This window comes from Rhodamnia argentea, chromosome 10 (assembly GCF_020921035.1).
Source record: "Rhodamnia argentea isolate NSW1041297 chromosome 10, ASM2092103v1, whole genome shotgun sequence".
NCBI classification, from domain to species: Eukaryota; Viridiplantae; Streptophyta; class Magnoliopsida; order Myrtales; family Myrtaceae; genus Rhodamnia; species Rhodamnia argentea.
The window spans coordinates 22424035-22446453 of record NC_063159.1 but is presented as its reverse complement, the minus strand read 5'-3'; the positions used below and the strand labels follow the sequence as shown (position 1 = coordinate 22446453).

The following is a 22419-nucleotide window of genomic DNA, read 5'->3' as shown; positions in this document are numbered from 1 at the left end:
TGCGCTCACTCCTTTTGCCCCCATGGGTTCCAAGTACCAGTTTCCTCATGAAGCTGAAACATCCTTAATGGGAAAATGACGTCCGTTCTGGTCTTCTCGTACTAACTTTGCAAAAAGGGCTTCGAAAGAGGAGGATGACTGCGAAATCTGGTGCAACCGATGTTCATCTACGTCTCTCGATCTCAATGTTTTCCTACTGTTTTTTTTTTTTTTTATGTATAATTTACCGGCTATTGCTTTAGCCATCCACCGATATTTGCTTTATCAACTTGGGATTGGTAATTTGTCTGATAACTAACAAACTTTTCTTGAAGTTATCGACTTTCAATAAGTGAAAAAAAAAAAAAATCCTTAGCCTACCCCTCATATTGGCTATCCGCATGTTTTTTTTTTTTTTTTTTTGGTAGGGACTATCCGCATTTAAATTTGGTTAATACCAAAAAAAATCCTAAACCTATTGTACAGCATTCAATTCAATCCTAAACTTTTCAATTTGGCAAATTTAGTCATAAACATTTTAACAATTTACTAGTGTAGTCCTTCCGACCAATTTCAATCGAAAATTGCTAACGTGAACATCCGCAATCCTACGTGGCACAATTGACTCTAACATACACGAATTTTGCTTTATTTTTTAAAGGTTTTTATTTCTTTTCTTTTCTTTTTCTTTTTTTCAACTTTAGGCCAACATTTGCTAATGACAGGTGAGGGCCAACGACCCTTTCCTGTTCTAGGTGAGGGAATCGCAACCCTCGTCGACCACGGGCAAGGGCTCCGTGCCGTCACCGGCCATATAGACAAGGGCATCATGTCATTCGCACGACTTCGCCCAAATCTAAACAAACTTGTGGCCAGCAAAGGCCACACGCCCTAGCCTATGGCTAACGACCTCGCCAACCCGGAATCGAAAAAGAAAAAGAAGAAAAACAAAAAATAACAATTAAACATTCATTGACCTTTTAAAAAAAAAATTGCCCATGTTAGCACCAATCATGCTATGTAAGACGTCCGGTGTCCACATCAACGATTTTTGGCCGAAAGGAATACATTGGCAAACCATTAACAGATTTAGAACTACATTGGCTAAATTTAAAGGTTTACGATTGAATTAGCCGTTGTATAAAAAATTTACGATATTTTGAACAATTTTTTCCAAATTTAGGTTATAAAGTCGTATCATCTAGGTCAATTCAAAACGTTGTTGTTTTCATCGAAAATTCAAAAAAAAAAAAATTGATTTACTTGAAATTCCTGAGATTTTTAAGTCTATTGATAAACGGGTCTTCCGACAGCAATTTGTGTAAAAAATTTTCAGACCTAATCAAAATTAGCACATATTAATTATTGTCCAACCAGTATCAAGAGATATTACTTGTATTTATTTTAGCTTTTAACAACCAAAAAGCATGCTATAGACTAGTACACCATTGAGTCATTAGATACCCACTAAATACCACAGCGCCACACATCATTTTTAAACACTAAACTGATCTCACGAGGTGTAATTACAATGTCTAAATTATTGGCATGAAGACCTCAAATGTTGTAACACGCGGGAAAGTCTGTTATAATGTGCACATCAGATGATTATTTCCTCCAGGTTTGATTGCAGAAAAATATTCCGACCTTGCATTTCTATAACATAAAGAAAGCTGATACATTTTCCATTGTTTGTAGTCCAACCGTGTTAAATAATGCTCTTGCAATGTAATAATGAAAATGAAAACATTTAAGATGCCAAATTATAATTTAAGTTGACATTTATATCCTCATTTCTCATTTCAAAATTGTTTTCGATGATTTATATTCGATTTAGCACATACATTAGCAAAGGATACCACGTGAGTTCATCAGATCTAACGATCTAGATTCATCTAACCCCAAGAAGGGAGTCAGAGGTTAACGAGGAGGGAACGAGATTACAAGAGACCATGAAGGACATCATTTTCCATATAGTGAGGAAATTGGACATGATTTACAAGAACATAACCCTTGAGGCTCTTCGTTTCCATATAGGGATCGTGAAGCGCTGTACTCACAAACTCTAAGAAGGGAGTCAGAGATTAATGCATACCGAACACGATGAAAGGTCTGAAAATTTCAAGAAAAATCCATGTTGTAGCAAGAGGGATTGCAGGGATAAGGACAGTCGATTTGCTTCACTGCTCTTCGGTTGAAGTACCAGTCTCCCACTGACTCTGCAATTGTCTGCATAAAACAAGTGAATAGATGCCATTGATCCACTGGAGAAATAGAGTGATTGACCAGGTTTAGCAAGCATTAACTGCACCTAAACAATCACGGTCGCTCACTCATTTAGTTTGGGCCAATGGGGATGCATGTTGGCGCCAATGTTTACAGCATAACCTCCTGTTGACCTGAGATTTGTGATTAAACTTCATTTACCTTGTTGTTAATTCTTGGGGAATTGGGATAGTGCCAAGTCTCGCCGATCCATGTCTGGCAATGAATAAAGCAAGAATTGATGAACATCCCCCCTTCCTTGCTTTTCTGGAACTCGCTAAGTGCCCTCAGCAATGAATCACGGAAACCTGTTCAACAGAACCATGTTATGCCGCAAAGTTGGAAGAAAATCAGATTTGCTGATCTTGAAATAATTTCACGTTTCATCTTTTGCTTCATTGATTAAGAATATATGTTCATACTTCTTTTTGTATTAAATGAATGACCAGTACCTGCTTTGTTCTCTCTAGTCTCTATGAACATTGTTGGGTTTCAGATATCTGCTTAATCCCACCTCGCCTAGATATGGGGCATTGCGTGATAAGTCTTGCACAACTTTAAACTAGCAATACACGTTTTAAATTTTAAAGCCATGTAGGTGCAGGTGAATCGAGACTAGAGCAGACAGTATGGTACTGACATTAGGCTTTTATTTAGACATTTCTCAAAGTTATGTAACTTTTTCTATTCAACAAATACTATAGTTGACTCATAAATACAAATGAATTAAGTAAAAGAGTGCCTCTTTTTTAAGAATATAATAGGCATAAGGACACCTCAAGTGCCAATATTTTTGTAAAGCACTCACTTTGGTGCCGATATATATATATATATATAGATCACTTAAGTGTCAAATCAGAGAAAAAACGATCACTTTAGTGCCAACGGAGAGAAATTCCAACGACCCCACCGGAGTTGGCATTTAAATAATCGTTTTCAAAAAAATTGACACTTAAGAATTCAAAAAATGATCAATTTAGTGCCAAATCGGAAAAAAAACAATAACTTTAATGCCAATGGCAAGAAATTCTGACGACCTTACCGGAGTTGACACTTAAATAATAATTTTAAAAAAAAATTGACACTTAATTGATCCAAGAAAAAAATATCGGAACCAAAGTGAGCTCTATATACAAATATTGACACTTGAGATGTCCTTTTGCGAAATATAATAGAATACTTTGGTTGGCATGCAAAATATTTTTACGTGGTTATGCCCTTAGAATTTCAGTCAACACCAAAATACAAAGTTCATCATCTGCATATTTGGTCTAATTGAGCGGAATAAGGTGGAGTATCAACAAAAAATAACTCATTAGGTAAAGCTCACACATGGAAATGAGCCATGCAACACAACCACATGCTAACACCCACTTCTATAGATAAATAGACATGCATATCAAGGATTGCCTACACCCATAGAAGGCTGCGTTCCCACATGTACGCAAATCCACATTTACTCTAAATGTAGACTGTGTCGATAAAATGTTCATCTACTTTATCAAGTGCTTCTTCGCCTCCTGCAATCTGTGCTTGTTGCAAAGATAAGAAGCCGCATATCCCAGTTCTACAACACCGCTAATACAATTCCTATTGCATGTGTGCCCAGACATTGCATTGAAATTTTTTTTTTTGGCATATGTTATTAACGAAATTCAGTATAGATGAATGTGAACATATCAATTTTAGAGATCTGCATTGAACTACTAAAGGTCATCCTTCTTTGCCTGCTAGGACAAATTTGGTGACAAAATAAAACATACCTTGTAGCATTTTAAGTTGGCTAGAAGTGCAAGCTCGAATATTTAGTCTGCATTTTTTCCAGCTTTCACTTGGATCTGAGCCTTCTGGTACCAGGACATTTTGAATCTGGAAACCATTCTAGTTATCTTAGTCATACTTGCTCAGAAATATAAGGAGTTTCCAAAGGGAAAAGGAAAAGGAAAAGGAAAAAGGATGCAATGATCAGAGTCTACTGGGAAATGACTTACCTGCCAAAAGTCGTAGGCAGGATTGACAAGAAAAACCGGGGTCCTTATGGTTTTAATTATCTCTTTAGGGAAGAAACACTAGCATTGCAATTTGCAGATTTCAACAAAAGCAGCCAAAGGAGGTTATATCAGATGACTTAAGCCATACTGCAGGCTAAACAAGGAGAAAAGTGACAAAGGACCTACATCAGATGGTTCCTTGCTAGCAACACAATCCTTGTTTAAACTTTCTTGTACACCCTGACAGCAACAGCATAAAAGCCAAGACAGCCATCGTCAGCTAGCAGTTTTGAAGAAAAATACATTGGTAGTATAGCCATCAACTTTATCATGAAGTAGTGGGCTATCTAAAACCCTCAAAAGGAAAGGGGAGAACGGGGAGGGAGGAAGAGGGAAACATAAAAATCCTTAACTTATTGAAACATATCCACCAATCTAAAGCAATAGTTGTTTATCAAGGAACCATACTAACAATATTACAAAACAAGGGTGGCTTAGGGACTGTTTGGTAACAATTCTGTTTTTGAGACCTGTTATTGAGAGCAATTTATGACCAGAAATGATTTTTTCTAATTTTGTTCCCGGGATCAAAGAAGTAGATTTTTTTTGCTTCTTGTTTCTATTCCAAATCTGTTCTTGGGAATAGAAAAATTAACTGACGTTAGCAGACTAATTTCTGTTCTTTACTGTTCATGTAAAAAAAAGAACAGGAATCAGAGAAACAAGAGCATTACCAAACAGACCCTTAGTCACACAACCAGTAATCTCATGACTTTTTTAAAAAACTCCTGGAACCTCACTGCACATAGTCCAACTCTTGAAATAGTAATGTGTGAGATATTAAATTGCGCTTGTAATATAGGTGGTGTAAATTATTTCACTCTTAACTAATCTGCATAAATTAGGGTTGCATTCGTTCAAGCACAACCTGAAGTTGGACAACATTGTGATAGAAAGACCTCATAGTGTCCTTCCCACTGACATCTTTCCTGAAAAAACACAAGCCATATAGGCACAAACAGTAAATGACAATGCATTGAGCAAGTGAAAAAAACAAAATAAGCAAATAGTATAAACTTCAGGATTCTATCCACCATTTTTAAACACGCTTCGTATCCTTCATCGCACAGATATTCTTTCCAGGAATAATTTTAGATTGGCTAATCAACACATGTCCGCAAAAAATTCTCTTTATGTGCTTTCTCCCAAGAATTCACACCATCAAAGGGGAACATATAGGACGGTCTACAGCCAGCATGGTATCATATACCCATCCATTTACTGGTGGAAAAAGTATTGACTGATTACAATAACATACTCATTGAGGAAAAAACCTGCATCAGCAAGGCACTTGACAGTTGCATCCTTTGGAAGAAGTTTTCGGAAGTCATCGCAATGAATAAGAGTTGCTAATCCTCCAGCAGAGCATCCTGTAAGGAAAGCCTGCATCAAAAGCAAAACAACAATTAATGTGCCAGCAAAAGGGCACATGTATCACTGCTTGTGAATGTGTCCACCAAGAGAAGGAAGAAGTACCCTCACATAACCCAACTCTAAACAGAACCTATCTTTTACCATGTTGATATGGGAATTTCCCAAAACCTCACCTGACCAAATTTACTGCAGAGACTCATTATCAGGTACACCACAATCCTTAATTTAATTAAGGGACTACACTGAAAAAACCAATTTGAACTTGCGAACTGAATGGGACTGAAAGAACAGTTCGCTATTTATCCCACTTATCCCTTCAAAAGCAGCAGATAACCAAGACAATATAATCAGCCATATCACCGAGCCACGACTTTATTAAGCAATCATAGTTAGTTACCTACCAAACCTTTGAACCTAGCCAGACAAGGATGGTTCCTGAAGAAGTAGAAGCTACCTGGCGAGCCGTTGACAAGCCTGCTGACAACAATTCATCCATGAGTGCTTTCCAAATGAGCTGACCTCTAAAGAAGATTCTTCCTTTCTTGTCCTATTCAAATGACATAATATAGTTATTCTCCAGATATCTTTACTTCTAAATTGCCAACCACAAGTACAAGACCATACTCTGGATGACCAGTTATTATCTTCGCACTGTCAGACCACCCAAATAATTTACCAACACCAACCTTCGGTTCACTTTGTGGATGACCAGAAAAGGACGCACCATCACAGTACCTTATCTTGACTTTGTTCCAGTTAAAAAATTCTGAAAAATGCGCAGAAGGCCTAAATTAGAAACTGCAAGATATCAATATCAACTGTATAAAAGTCAGAAGTCCAAAGGATATAACTAAAAGCATTTGATGTACCATTTAATGCATCTCCTTGACGAAGTGTTCAATTCATTAGAAATAAATGTTTTTGGGATAACGGAGTTTAAGAAATGAGTCAGCTGCCAACATCCAATGAAGCATGACTCAGGCTGCTATTTTCCTGTTTCAACAGAATTATGCCATGGAAGATTGCAATACAGAGGGAATGAGGCAGATGCATTGAGGAGTGTAAAGATAGGCTCTTCTAGGTCAGGAGCTGATGAATATTCGCTTTGCTAGAGGTTGTAAGTATTTCAAGTTCCCAAAAAAAAAAAAATTTAAGATCACTTATTTATGTTCACAACCACATCCCCTTTGACAGACCCAATGATGGTGACTTTTTGTGTCCTCCTATAGAAGCAAGAGACCATAGAACAAGTGAAATGCAACAGAGACAAAAAGAAGTTCCAATATCTAAGCAGAGAGAGGCACTGAATATCTATAGGCCCCAGCAGGGAAGCGCTCTTCAGAATTGAATTAGACAGAATATCCCATTAAATATCATATATGAAAGATCACAGTACCGTAAGAGTGCAATGGGGAAAAAATGAAATCCTTTCCGTAGGTGAGGGCATTAATGTGCCAGTTTTATCAAGCATTCTCGGTTGTAAGGAAACTTGCAGGTCAATAAAGTATCTAGCAATGCTCTAGGTATCTAGATACAATTCACACAGCATCTGGGACTCAATCACTGGAAGTAATATATCAACGAGAAGTGCATTTATTCTGTAGAAGAGTGCCCTTTCCAATCTTCCATAAGATCGTTTTATACAGACTAACTATAAGTAGAATTTAGTCAAAAGTCAAAACTCTACAGAAAAAGAGTGAAATTAGAAAGAGGCCAAAAGAAAGATATCTAGGAGATTAAAACTGAAAATATAGGAAGTCGAGGAGAAAAAAAATTACTTTACAGCAGAAAACATTTGTAAGATCTGAAGAGAAGAGTACTGTCACCTTAAGTAGGTCAAATGTCATGATTCATCTTTAATGAAAACTTGGGTGGAAAGCTTCATAAATGTGACTTTAAGAACATCCCTTAGAAAACTTTCCTCTATAAAGCACGCACATCATTATAGACGTAGAACTCAGAAGCATAAGAAAGCTACATAATTCCTATTATTCTACTATATTTACCTAAACTACTAATTACCATTGATCTAGAAAGCAAAATGTTCATACACTATGTACAAACTGCTTCTTACACTTACGTAGGCCTAGTATTGGTTTTCACCTTTCTAACTTAAGCAGTAAAAAAGACAAGCCATCTACAGAGCACCACAAAGATTTAGATGCAGCTTACAGCCAATTACCTGGATTTTGTGAGGGTTCACTGCTTAAAATTCCAGAAAAGGAAACTTGCTGCTCCATATACGCTGAAGAACCTAGTTTAGTTTTTGCCCGTGATAAGCATGATGATAGGCTATCGCACCAACCCCCACCCTGGCATCAAGCTCAAAAGGCAAAGATAATGGGTAAACAACAAATATCCAAAGAAACATGTTACCAACAGAGGAACTAAATGTACAACTGGTAAGCACTTTGTGAAGAAGATTAGCAAACATATTCAGTGTAACCATCAAGATCTATTAATTTGCTGATCTCTAAAAGCAGGCTAGTCAGCAATTTTCCAAATAATATCTATCACATAAGTCTTCAATGAAAACCGACAGTATGCGGTTGAAAATTTCCACGCACAATAGTATGAAAGTTTCGGTTGGTAATGTGACTCTTATTTAGGGTTCTAAAGACAAAGTCTCGGTAGTTAAGGAGTAGAAAGGAATTTCTTGCCTTCTTCACCCTCTCTTTTGTAGCAGATAGAGAAGTAGAAAAGGAAAACCAGTCAGATTTGAGTCGATAGTGATTTCAACAAAACCACCCAGTAATGTAGATTGTAGGTGTTTACACCTAAATTGTTCTAACCAACCTAAGAAAACATATAGTGCTTTTCACAATGAATGCAACTGCATGATGGACAAACTACTAAGAGCAAAACACAAAATGGACCCTGTTTTACTCAGTGTGGGCATAAGGCAAAGAACAAACATATGTAATTACAGGGAATCCCAGATCCACTTTAAATTGGATACCAATGAAGTGCATTTTAAAGATCATTAGGAAAAATTGCCTTGAACTGTGATTAAAGAAACTTGAAGGCATTTGTTCATATGGTAAGCATGTGTTGGTTCCATGTTACCTAATCCCAACATATACGTTATTCTAACAACCAAGCAGAAAACATCTTTTCTCGTTCAAATGATTGTCTGAGAAATTTAAGAGTCACCCTCTTGCAGGCATCAAGAGGGAAATACACTCTCTTCCATCATACATATGAGACGCATCAAATTATTACTCTGCTACTCACTTTTCTCTGACTGTGGCAAGAGTTGTTTGGAAAACCGAAAGACCATGTATTCTTCCACGTATGACTTTCCCTCCAACATTTAAACATAAACACAACAGTATTATAAGTTCCAGAGATCGTAAAACCTATATCCATGAAATTTTTTCTCTACATGTTAATATTAACATCTAGAAACTTAAAAGCTTTCAGGTGTTCTACTTTCGCTAAAATTCAAATTGTAAGAGCTGCAAGATTTGCAAAAGAGTAGAAAGTTAACATCGAAGCCAACCCAAACATGAAGTCTCCTTTACAGCCACATGAGGTCCTATGGAGACATTACTAGTATTTACCACCACACTTAGACAAAAAGCACAGATAAATTCAATATTTGTCCTATTTTCAAGAGGGATATTGTCGTAACTACCGAAGTCACAAAGTGACTACAATGGAGCGGCTGTAACAACTAATCCCTTCCCCCACACCCAATCACTAAGGTCAGCTTAAGGAGGCTGCATAAAAAACATGGAGCATTTTGAAAACTAAAATGACAAATGGAGACAGCATAATAACCCATTAACCCTCACTAGGAAGCGCAGATGACAACCAAAATTCTTCTGGAAACGGCATGGACAACTCAAAAGGTTATGTTAAGACAATGAGATTTCAATTCCATTCTCAGACAGTGGAACTTCATGTGACCTTTTCTTTTCCTCAAGGCACATCGTATGAGGTTTGTACTTAGAAAAGGAGATCGATTTGCTCCCTCCCTTCGACATCATGATCGCAGTTTCAAACACACCTTGAATTACAAAAAGATTTGAATGTTCAATTCTGCATATGCATGGATACAAACGTATCTGGAAGGCAATTCCTGTCATTCATGGCAACAGCTTATCTTCATAGTTCTATGTTGTTACCGTGCTCTGTAATGGAAATAGAGGAGAGAACAGACCGTACATCTAGCCGAAATTGATCCCCTCAGACTGCCATCAAGATTGGCTTTCTACACACTTCCTAACAACCATCCAATGCAAATGAAATGTCGCAACTACACATGACCAGGACCAATCTAGTTCTTCAAGTAATACAAATATGGTATGGTACCATAAAGAAGGAAAACAAATCTTCCTCTGATAACCCAGAGCATGAAAGGCAATGTCCAGACAGCCAAAATAAGAACTTTGAGATTAACCAACAAGCATTCCTCGAAGTTCTTAAGTTATAGATGGACATGATCAAAAGAGAACCTCAATGTGGATAAGCCAACTGTCGAAGCCAGATCCGAAACCCTTGGAGAAATGGTATCCAGGTGCACTCCCATCCAAACACACTGCAACCACAAACGAAACATCGCACAGTTTCAGGCTCTGTCCAAGCTCGAATTTTTTTCTCACCCCTTTTTGGGCACATCCACTTAAACAACTAAAACTCCACGAAAATCGAATCGGAAGCAGAGACTGGAGAAATTACGTGCGCCTTTGGCATCGGCATCGCGAAGCAAGGTCAAGTCGACCAAATCGGCCGCCGGCAACCGAGCTCCGGGGCCTCGATCGCGGCGAGGGTCGTCGGACAGAGAAGAGAGGAGGAAGAGGAAGGCGGTGACGGCAACGGCTGCGATTGCCCAGTCCCTCTTGGTCCACTTCTTCCACCACCATGCCAGAGGGCGGAGCCTGGCGGTGTTCGCCATCATGTTTGCTCTCTTCGGAGATCGCGAGGTCGAACTGGATGATCTCAGTTAGTGGGTGAGCAGTGAGCACTTAAAGTCAACGCCGGAGAGAGCAACAACAACAGCTTGAGGCTATTTCTCTGCAGTTTTCTTTTTCCTCGTTAGTACGAGAATTCCGTTTTCCATCTCCATCCATTTATCGCTCCATTTTACTATGCGAAAAATAAATGATTTTTAAAAAAAAAATCTTGGATCGCTTACGAAAATAATGATCAAAAATTATTTTTATCGTCCATAAAACTATTAGACATATATTGTTGTTGACAATGAAAAAAAAATTCAATAACTAGTCATTTCATACGATTATTTTTACGAAAATATTTTTTAAATCATTCTTTTTTTCGCGAAATAAAAACCTTAGAGAAGTTTGCTTACCTGTTTCACCAACCTTGGACAAATGTTACCCTTAATTGTAGTTTCTTACCGGTTGGTTGTGGAAGAGTTAAATCAGTGCCTTCAGCCATGGTGAGATCAGGTCCTAGGGTAGAGTCGTTCTGATACCATGATACCATGAAGAAACACATATAACTTTCTGGAGAAAGTTTTTGTACTCTATGTACGTTCTGTTTTACAATGCTTTCGAGTATAAATATACAATGAAGAGTCAATCCTAACAATCCTCCTAATTAGAAGAAAAAATAGGAAGTAAAATAATTTGGATTCCTATGTTATCTCTAATTGACAGCTCATGCCAACAATAAATAGTTGAGAACGTATTGCATCATAAATGTGGGCATTAATGGGCTTTAAATAAGTGGGTACGGGATTATATAATAAGAATACATATGAATATTTTTTAATAATATATGTAGGGTCGGGTGTCGGGTCGGGTTAGATAGGAGTCATTAAATTTATATTGCTTATAAGTGGATCAATCTGGATTGGACCATTTTCAACTTGATCCGAACTCGACATGATACACCCATTTGACAGCCTAGCTATAAGCCTTGGCCTTATGCAATTCTTAAGACTTATATTTTAGTTTTATTACTTAAATTTCTTTTGTATCTGCCTATTTGAAAATTAAATATATACAAAGCAACAAAAAACTTAGATTGGAATTACATCTAGTTTGCATCTACGTAAGTTTTGAAAGATAGGTGATTCATAATTTACTTACAGTTATCTAGGCATTTAGGAGTTTTTGGCACTTAAATAGTAGCATCTTATGTTTATTTTAATTTATATTGCGTATGTTTCTCAGAAAATGAACCATTTTGATAAATATTTTCATCGTCCACGGAAATACTAAGACTTAAATTATTTTCAATAATGAAACTATTTTTCATTGACTAATTATTTCAAGCGATATAAACAATCATTTTTTTGAAAAATATTCTCCCGATCATTCATTTTTTGTTAAATAAATGGAGTCTCGGTGCATATGTAATTTGATTTATAGCTCACGGGGGTCTTGTTCCGAGGCTTAATAACAAACCCTTAATTAATTTTTGCCTTGGGGAAAAGGACGTCATAAGTGTGATAATTTTTTGTACAACTTTTTTCTTTCAATCACTTGAATGCCACAAATTATGTATGACATTCACTTGAGTCTATAACTTTTTTATTATTATTATTACTTGAATGTTATGTAACTTTTCAATTGATTACTTGAGTGCTATAAACTTTTGAAAACAACGAAAATTATGATAGATATGATGTCATTATCCCCCATTTGAGTTGATGCTTATTATTGCTTGATTTAGTTTTTATGACTTGCGTACCCATACATGATCACCCTTTTACTTGTGTTAGAGGATTTAGGGAATAAAATTAGAGATATTACATGCAAATCTTTTTTATAGAGGAGAAAAGTTACCATAATGACGATAAATTTATCTAGGGTATCAAGTTTCGTAACTTATGAATCTCTTGTTTGGATGAATAGAGTGGGCTCCAGCGTCTTATTCGGGCTTAACCAGCACATAATAGGTTACTGCGACTCCTAAACAAAACTAAATGTCATAATTTTGCGAAATTCAAGTCGGGATGATAGAGCTTGAGAGGGTCTGTACAATGCATAAGTACCAAATCGCAAAAGATGATTCGCACAAATTTAGTAATCCATTACCTTCCTATGGTTCAACTTAGGAGGGTCGCGGCACTCTAGAAATATGATTCGGAAACTTCGCCAACTTGCTCTGTCATTAATTGAAATGACTAACGCAACAACCAAGAGCTCCTGAATTGGTTGTCTCAAGAGATATGATTCAGAAACTTTTTTGGGAAGAATGTATGGTGCGTTGTTGTAGAAGGAATACAGTTATGTAGAGACAGTTTTATTGTAACAGTCACAAGCAAGGTTGGTATCGACTAATAATTATTGATATTTTACGTTTTGAAGAGTGTGTTGCTTCCAAAAGAAGCTCAATGGACGATTCTACAAACAGAAGCAACCCTCACGACTTTCCAGCTCCCTTTCTTCCCATATCGGAGAATTGCAAGCAGAAAGCTTAACACTTTTGCTCAAAGGAAATCAGACGGAGCGTGGATGAGAGCCTTGGATTTCCGCCCTTGTTCAAAGACGCCTTTGATCTGTTTAAAAAAATCGTAAAATAAGAACAGAAAATATTGTAGCAAAGCATTCTCATACAAAGCATTCTCCTATGAGAGATAAATGTGCCGATAATGAGCGCCTAGAAGAATCAAACGTAAACAAGTCTCCGAGGTCTACGAATTTAGTTTTCAGAAGTAAGGCGGGCCTCTCGCGTCATGCTTGGCCCCCTAACCATTCCATAATAGGTTAGTTGCGACGGAGGAATTGAGAAATTGGCTTTTCTCCGGTTAGGAGCTAGACGAGGACAACCCCAAAGCTATAAACATCACTCTTGCCTGTAAATTGATTTGTTTGGAAGTACTCTGGGTCCAAGTATCCAAAGGTTCCTCGCACCATCGTGGTCAAGTGAGTTTGGTCAATGGTAATTGATCTGGAAGCTCCAAAATCCACCACTTTAGCTCGATATTTCTCATCCAAGAGTATATTAGACAACTTGATATCACAGTGATAAACCGGTATGGCTGCAGCAAAGTGCAAATATGAAAGAGCCCCGGCAACTTTGTTGGCAATTCTTAGCCGCGTGTCCCATGAAACGGATTTTTCATCTAGATCGTGAAGATATTGGTAGAGAGTTCCATTCGGGACAAATTCATATACTAAAAGAGGAATTTCACTTTCCATACAGAATCCTAATAACTTGACCGCATTGCTGTGATTGATTTCAAAGAGAATGATGACCTCATTGACAAACTGTTCGACTTGTCCTACATTGACAATTTTGGATTTCTTGACCGCAATAATCATGCCGTCTATCAACATTCCCTTGTAGACAGTTCCTTGGCCACCCCGACCCAATATTCGGTTCTCATTAAAATGGTCCGTAGCCGTGTCTAGCTCCGCTGAGGTGAATAACTTGCCTTTCTGCATATGGTCATGTTTAATAGAAGATAGTCATTTTTTCAACAGAAGTCCGCCATTATGTTTGAAGAATTTTTGCTTGAGCTTTGCCTCGCGCCTTCTTTTGATAAGTTTGTACAACCACCCAGAAAGAAGAAGTAATATTATGGCTCCGACACCCGCGCTCGTACCTATGTAAAAACAAAGTCGACCGCGATTGCTTTAGGAACATGATTGATGATATCCTGAGAGTTTTTCTTCACTCTTGCATTACGTAACCAATTTCACCTTCTTCATCAACAAATTAGCTTCTACCAATTTGAACAAATGCCTTCTTGCTTTGAATGGAGAAGGCAAAAATGGAGGACTCACTCAGCAAAATAACTCAAAAGAAAGAGCTGGAAGTGACGAACCTATTATGGCAATGATCTTATAGTCTATGCAGCTGTATGACCCGGGTTGATTCACACATTTCCCTCGACAATTGAGGTCCGGTTTTTTCTTGCACTCGTCAACATCTGATCAAAAGTAAAGAAAGAAGCAAAAAGAGCAAGCAGTTTCAACACACATGATATCAGACTGAACTTTCAGCAGTCAAATTCTCTCTTGGATTCTTCTGTAGTACCAAATTTTTTAGCATCCATCGTCCGATTCGAACAATTTAATTAATTTCATCCACGGGCTTTTCATAGGTTCGAGCTCGCATAGCGTCCTACCTAGCTATGGATAAAGATGATGATACAAAATAGAAGGGGACGTTGCAATCGCACCTTGGCATCCGTCGGGAAGAAGATAATTCCCTCTGTAGCCTTGATTGCAAGAACAATATGTCATGGGAGGAATCTTGATCGTCGAGTACGTATAGCAGGAGCCGATGTCACTGCTTCGCCTGTTTTTTTGTTTAGTACTGTTTCTTTGTCGGATCCCCATCTCCTCATGTTTGGTGACTGCCCATTCGAGCGCCACCGGAATGTCCAGCGGTAGACTGGTCCAATTAGCTTGATCCCACCACCATGTGCTCTCGACCAAGAAAGTGTATCTGCATTCTGTATCCCCTGGCACTATGGCTTCACCATTGATAGTCTTGAACACCACGCTGTATGCTGAGATTTCACTGGGGATTGAAGTCACATAGCAATTCTTACCACTGGAGCACGGATCGACCCTGTAAGTCCCCGTTCCGTCGCAGGAAGACTTGCATCCTACGGTGGACCGAGGGTAATCGGTGTCGGCCATCAAGGCCAGGTTGTCACAACCTCCAGAGACAAAATAGTTACTCTTGGAGTACCTGAAAAGGCTGCCCCTTAAGTCCACTGGGGCGTATTTTTCCTGGTTGGTCACAGAATTACGATGGGAGTAGGTTATCGGCTGGCTGATCGTAACGAGGCCTGGGGAGGAACTGTCCGGTTGCGAGATATTTAACACCACCACGCTCAAGTTCTTAAGTACTGGAGTGGAGATGCCGCGGGTTCACTGGCAATCGATCTCAAACCGGTCGGACAAGGAGCAGTCAGGTCCGATTCCAAAAGGGTACGGGATGTCTTTGAGATTGCCACGTGTTCGGACAGAGTTAGGCTCGGAGGAGATGACTCTGCCGCCGCTGCTGCTGATGCCGCGAAGACAAGCATAAGAATAACGAAGGACATCTCAGACGCCGGTTTCAGCATCGCCAGGATCATGGTCTCCCGATTCCATCCTGCGCAGTCTGTTCCTTTAGTTTGCTTTATTGCTAGAAAATAGCAACATTCATCTCTCTTCCTCTCTCGATTACTAGTTCACTTGACTCTGCCATCTGAGTTTTTTACGTCAGTGCAACTGTGCAATCATTAGTGGAAGTTGCGTGCATTAGCCGATTTCTTGCCCCGGAAAAATACCAGTGGATGTAATTGAAAGGGCAAAAAAACAAATTTGATACACACATATGAGAGGTAATGCTCCCAACATTTTGTTCAAAATAATCATTACGTAGAATCAGAATAAGTGATTGCCGAAATTCGCACGGGAACATACACTAAAAGTTGGGTAAAAGGATACCTCAAGTGCCAATATTTATATACGATGCTCACTTTAATGCCAATATTTTTTTTATCACTTAAATGCTAATTTTTTTGGAAACAGTTATTTAAGTGCCAAATCCGATGAGGTCGCCGGAATTTCGTACAGTTGGCACTAAAGTGATCATTTTTTTCTCGGATTTGATACTAAAGTAATCGTTTTTTGAATCACATAAGTGCTAATAATTTTAGAAACAATTATTTAAGTGCCAACTCCGGTGAGGTCGTTGGAATTTCTTGCCGTTGGCGCTAAAGTGATCTTTTTTTTCTGATTTGACACTTAAGTGATGTAAAAAAATATTGGCACCAAAGTGAGCATCGTACACAAATAATGGCACTTGAGGTGTCCTTATGCACTAAAAGTTGAGTCACATGACATATTGACGTGCGATCATTATGCAGTAATTTCTTTTTTAATAGTCACTTTAGGAAATATCAAATCCTAGCAACATTCTAATCCTGCTTTTCTATTCGTATTCATATTGTGGTAAATCTATTATTGATGTACAAGAAATAACATAAGTATGCATGCTTTGGTAATGAATGTTTAAAAGTGACTATTTAGAGTATATAGATTCTATTAAGGATATTTACGAGATTTTGCAATAATGTAGAAATATGTATCATGCATAATATATCTCATATTTGCCTCACGTTTTAAAAGTTATAAGTACTAAAAGAGCACTATAAATGTCAAATCACCAAAAAAAAAAAATAGACAATATGCTCCGACTCTTAATTAGATGCATAGGAGAATGTCATGAAAATAAGTAATACTCCTAGACTGGTAAGAAAGTAGAAGCACGGTCTCTATTCATGTTTGAAAAGATGAATACTAAGCTTCTTCACATTTATTTTCTTTTTAATTATTTTTTATTTTATGTTTTATTTCTTTTTTTTTTCCTTTCAATTTTTTTCTTTTTTTTTTTCCTTCTTCCTCGGCCGGTCGTGGGCTCGCTAGATTCTAGCGAGCTCAAGCTCGCCTTTGGCCGCAGTCGACCGATCGTGGTGGAGGAAGAAAGAAAAAGAAAATAATAATAAAAATAATAAAAATATTTAAACATTATAAAAATTGTTCACATTAGTGTCGGCCGTATCACATACGATAGGCGGCGTCCACATTAGCAATTTTCGGCCAAACAACAGTGCAAAAAATCAAATTAGATTTTTCTTACCAAAGGATGGGAAATAGTTTCCAGGTCATTTTCAGGTCTCAACCAAATACCGAAAAATATTGCATTTTCTTGTAACATGACTTCACGAAAAAATGCTTTTCAAATATGTCACATCTTTCGCGAAACGAACGGAGCACAAGCGGAACGAAGCTTTCTTTCCACGGTGACCACGCTCCTTGTTGTCGTTGCTCTCACGCTTGGCCATCTCCCAATTTCCAGTCGCCATACGCCAACTTTAAAGACTTCCAACTCCTGCACGCACAAGAAAAACACGAAAGAGAGGGGGGACTCAGACTACAGACACACAGTCACAATGGAGGAGGGAGTTTCTTTTGGAGACTTGCACGTACACGACTACGACTCTCCCTTGCACGCACGGCGGCCGTTCTCGCGCTCTTTGCTTCTGCAGCGCCGCGTCATCGCCGACTTCCTGCCGACAAGCCCGTGCTTCGGCCCTCATTGCGCTCTAGTTACAGCATCTTGCCTTGCACCGTTCTGATTGTCGCTCGTTGGTTGTCGTTCCGGTGGTATATTTCAGTAAGTTTTGAAATATTGAAAGCAATTATTTTTGTATCAGTTCTTTATGCCGTCAATTTGTAACGGATTTATAATATTTTTTTTTCAATTAAAAGCAAGAACTGATTATGGAAAACGGCTCGCTTTCTTTTATCTATAAAGTATTACTCCAAACATATATATTTATGGGCGTGTTCAAACAAGAATATTCTTTTATTTAAGCGAAGGCAGCTCTCTCGGTCCCTATCGATGCTAGTGTGCGAAAGCATGGGGAGCGAACGGGATTAGATACCTTGGTAGTCCATGCCGTAAACGATGAGTGTTCGCCCTTGGTCTACGCGGACCAGGGGCCCGGCTAACACGTGAAACACTCCGCCTGGTGAGTACGGTCGCAAGACAGAAACTCAAAGGAATTGACGGGAGCATGTGGTTTAATTGGATACAACACGCAAAATCTTACCAACCCTTGACATATTAACAACAAAGCCTGATGTATGTACCCAAGCTAGCATCTCTACTCCTAACCGGATCTGTCCCTTCCTCGGCCGTGGTGAAGAAGGATTGAGAAGGCTTTGTGTTAAGCATAGTGACCCATTTAATAATTAGCAGCAATCGCCGATACTTTCTTTGCTGGGATATTCATATAACATTATTCATGTTCCTTATATTGTTCTAAGCGGGACAAAGAAGAAAGTATGTTATATCTTGGAAGAACAGCCGCTAGAGCCTATTGCATCGAGTTTCATACTTCGAGAGACGGAATTATCCTTAAGAACAGTATGTGCACACCTCAAATATTTTGATCTTATTTTTTAATCTTTTTCAACTGATTTTCAATAATTCTTATTTTTCATATTATCTATTTTTCCAACAATCTTAAGGATAGTTGCGTTGTGGATTCCAAAACTAGAACGACCGCTCCTACCACCGCGGTTGGAATTGAATGAGGACATGAAGATGGTGAAGAACAAGTGTCTCGTAGGCGGTTTTCCATGGGACATTGTTGAATATCAACACAAAAGAGCTCTTGGCCATTTCAATAAGGTTATTGAGTGCCAGGCAAAATCTTTTTTCAGTGCTTCGATACCTTATATTTGTTTTCTCAAAGGAGGTTGGACTTTTGTAGGTGTTTTCTATCTCAAGTTCGTGATTGTTTTTTTTTTTTTTTTTTTGTAAGCATGCATCTAGGACTAAAAAATGGGGCACTTGGGGTGCGTTTGGTAACAATTTTGTTCCCAGAAATAATTTATGTTTAGAACTGGTTTTTTCTATGTATATTCCCTGGATAAGTTTCTGAGCAAAAGAACGCGTTTGGTAACTACACAAAATTTTTATTCCCAAAATAGAAGAAGAATAAAATGTGTTTGGTACGACCCTAAAAATTTATATTCCTAATTTTTTTAAATTTAACTATAAAAATGTGAACGGAACCTTAACAAGTCATATTTGGATAAAATTGGACTTGTGTAAGGACTTAACTAATCAAGATATTCCGAGATGACATAAAAAAATCCAACATAATAGTTAGTACGAGTGTAAAAAAAACCCTAGCCGGTCATACTTAGCTTGAATCGACTCAAATTTTTTAGGGTTTTTCAGTTCAAGTGAGGTTATGAGTAACCGATTTCAAGTAGTTTGACAGTTTGAGTGGGGTTTAGGGGTTATTTTTCTTCCCTTCTCACCTACATTCCCAAAAATTCTAAAAAAATACTATAATTAATCGAAAGATAATATTTCAAGATTCACCCAAAAATTGATATTATATAACTCTACCCTCATCCTCGACTCCTATCACACCCACCTATGATAAACAAAAAAACGGGACTTAATAAAACTCAAGTGTTAACATAATTTATATATGTAGATACAAAGCATTCGATTACGAATTAAATGTTCTTCTGTTGTTTAATTGCATATGAATTTTTCGGTGCGTCTTCTGTAAAATTTATCCAAGAGTGGTGAAAGAAAAATCGTAATGAAGAAATTAAATACAAATAAAATCGATTATGCTAATTTTATCTTGACATTATTTTGATGACAAGTATATTAAAGAAGCCTAAATTTCATGAATTGTATATAGTTTAATTTTTTAAAAGGACGAAAATATCCAAAAAAGAATTAATTGTGATTGCACTTAGAAATCATGTTTAGATCATGGATATATTATTTAGTTAACATTTTGGCAGAACACATGATGCATTGGACATAATAGAGCTATGCTTTTGATTTACCTAGCATCGAGGTTCTCTCATTCCTTTGAGCAAATGATTTATTGCTTTAATTTAGTGAGTGCCAAATTCACCATTGCGCATCCGTACGATCTTATGTTCGACCAAGATTGCCAGCAAAACATTTTTTGAAATAAGATAAAAGGTATGAAAATGGCTTTAGATTAATCTAGCATAACCAAATCCCCGCATCTATGATATCTCCGGTTCGCAGAAATAAAGTGTTATTTTTCTTGAGTTTCTAATTGACTCATAATAAATTGGTGGCGACTCCTAATTACATTAAACTGCATGTTAAAATGATTAAATCAAAACTCCAAAGTTGTGATTGGTATGAACCTAGAAGAGTTCGAGCTAAGTCTTTGGCTTAGAAATTCATTAGCTTTCCTTTTGAAAGTTCACCTCTAGGAAAGTCGTAATCGCTTGGCAACTCCACCGATGACTTGAGTTAAAACTCTTAGTTGACTTATGTGACGTCCCAAGCCCGCCACCTACTAACGCACTTTGATTTAATCTTATATTATATATATACATTGGCGTATGCGAAAGACTATACAAAGTAAGTCCGTCATACGAGCATACAAGTGCAATAAATTGACGTAGGCAAGATGCCTAAAGGGTATGGCCTAATAGGATTCACTAACATGTATAGACAATTACTAAGATCATTAAACAAATTGTGAAATTGCTTACTTTTATATACTTAGAAAGAGTTATGTACATTTTTCCATTTTGATAACCAAGACAACAACTGGAAGACTACAAGAAAAAATTTGTTCCCGATCCGCCAACATCATTTCCATCTATAGCTACCACTATCCATGACCGTTTCACCTCACTAGTTTGCTTATCTGAAAAAGGTTAAATCAACGAAAGTGAGCCGAAGCTCTGTAAGTAAACCTCTAGTCAAACGACTAAACCATCTAATGTTTCAATCAGTCATGCAAAACCAACAATCAGAGTACACAATTTCATTAAAGGTCCTTCTACACCTCATGGCCGGACACCCAAGAAGACTAGATCATTAATTCGTGTCCAATCAACCACATACTAGGCGTTCTATTCCTAAATTCGCGTTGTCCAGGATCCCATAACCATAATAAACAAGGAAAAATCAACAGGCAAAGCAAGATTTGATAGTAAACCCCTCAAATTACTCATGGCTGTACGCCTTACCCAGGTGTCGCGTCCCAAATCTTGGAAGGAGGACAGTACGTTGGGCTAATGGATTGTCAAGGTGGCCCTTTTGTGGAAGCGAGCTTTCTTGGCACTGGCCTTCCAATGCCCATACCAAATCGTAATGGGAGTTTAAGGAAATTTATCGATTGAATATCAATCGGGTTCGACCTTAGTGGGGTCTTGTGACATGTTCATGCAAAAAGGAGTTGCCACCAACCATTTTTGGAAGGTTGGCCGGTTACCTTACTAAACAATTAGGAGAGATCGTTCGGTTACGTAGAACCAAATATTTTGGGTTCGAGGACTTGGTTATATCAATATTTCTACCAACGCCTTTTCAGTACTTAATATCGAGTGACTATCCTAACTAAGATTTCATGCGGGTGCGGCTTTCCGGTGAGGCAAGTCTAAATCTAGGTTTCATGCAAATCGGGAAGACTAATCCTATCAATCGTAAGGATCCAAAATGCTCAAATAAATCACATCAAGGCAAGTCAAGGCTTCTCTAGTAAATCCCTAGAGGCTTAGAGAATGTTTGCTTAAGGTTTGGGAAAAGGTTTGGAAGGATTTGGGACAAGTCGCCCAAAAGGGTAAAATCGTCATTTTGAAAGGGTCGGGGGTTGAGAACATCCAAAATAGGTTTGGCCAGTTGATTGTAGCCATTTCCTATTTTTTGGGGTTTTTTTTTATTTTTTTTCGAATTTTTTTTATTTTTTAATATCTTTTATTCAGAAAATATTGATTTGGGCTGGGCTTCTAAGCCCAACCCTTCTAAAGCCACGAGCCAAGAAAGAAACCTAAAGCCCAAATAAAATCTAAAACAAGAAAGGCCCACTTTTGTATTTTTTAGTGACTTTAAGAGAGGCCCAATTTGACTTAAATCTAGACCTAGCCTACTTTCTTTGTATTCTCTCCTCCATTGGCCCAATCGGAAAATTCAATGTGTAGCCCAATTTGGAAAAGCAAGTCCATCAGACACAATACCAAAACTAACATAGGACCCAGTTTTTTTTTCCAATTTCGAAAAGCAGTCCATGAGGAAAATTTTATAGAATAGTAGTAATGCTTACAATGCTATACGGAGCTGAATGTTGGCCAGCACAGAGGCAACATAAGAATAAAATGAGAGTGACGGAAATGAAGATGTTAAGGTGGATGTGTGGTCATATAAGGATGGATAAGATAAGAAATGAAAATATTCGACGAAAAGTTGGAGTAGTACCGGTGGCAAAAAAGATGAGAGAACATAGATTGAGATGGTTTGG

The 22419-nt window shown here is 37.8% G+C and overlaps 1 protein-coding gene and 1 pseudogene across 2 annotated transcripts; both read right to left on the bottom strand.

The window, feature by feature from the left end:
* Nucleotides 1–1776: 1776 nt before the first annotated feature.
* LOC115735154 (pectin acetylesterase 5-like) lies at nucleotides 1777–10691 on the bottom strand. Of its 2 annotated transcripts, XM_030666265.2 has the most exons (12): nucleotides 10353–10686; nucleotides 10130–10212; nucleotides 7852–7981; nucleotides 6356–6435; nucleotides 6124–6216; nucleotides 5554–5678; nucleotides 5164–5224; nucleotides 4422–4475; nucleotides 4236–4313; nucleotides 4008–4113; nucleotides 2407–2552; nucleotides 1777–2208 (listed from the first exon to the last, which is right to left on the bottom strand). In XM_030666265.2, exons 1-12 carry the CDS (start codon nucleotides 10570–10572, stop codon nucleotides 2101–2103), a joined length of 1284 nt encoding a protein of 427 aa, XP_030522125.1. In that variant the 5' UTR covers nucleotides 10573–10686; the 3' UTR covers nucleotides 1777–2100. The 2 variants fall into 2 exon arrangements, with proteins under 2 accessions (XP_030522125.1, XP_048127555.1); XM_048271598.1 differs by lacking the exons at nucleotides 1777–2208; nucleotides 2407–2552 and adding an exon at nucleotides 3695–3872 and having other exon boundaries at nucleotides 10353–10691.
* A 2660-nt stretch (nucleotides 10692–13351) lies between these two features.
* Nucleotides 13352–15687, bottom strand: LOC115735034 (annotated as a pseudogene).
* Nucleotides 15688–22419: the final 6732 nt, after the last annotated feature.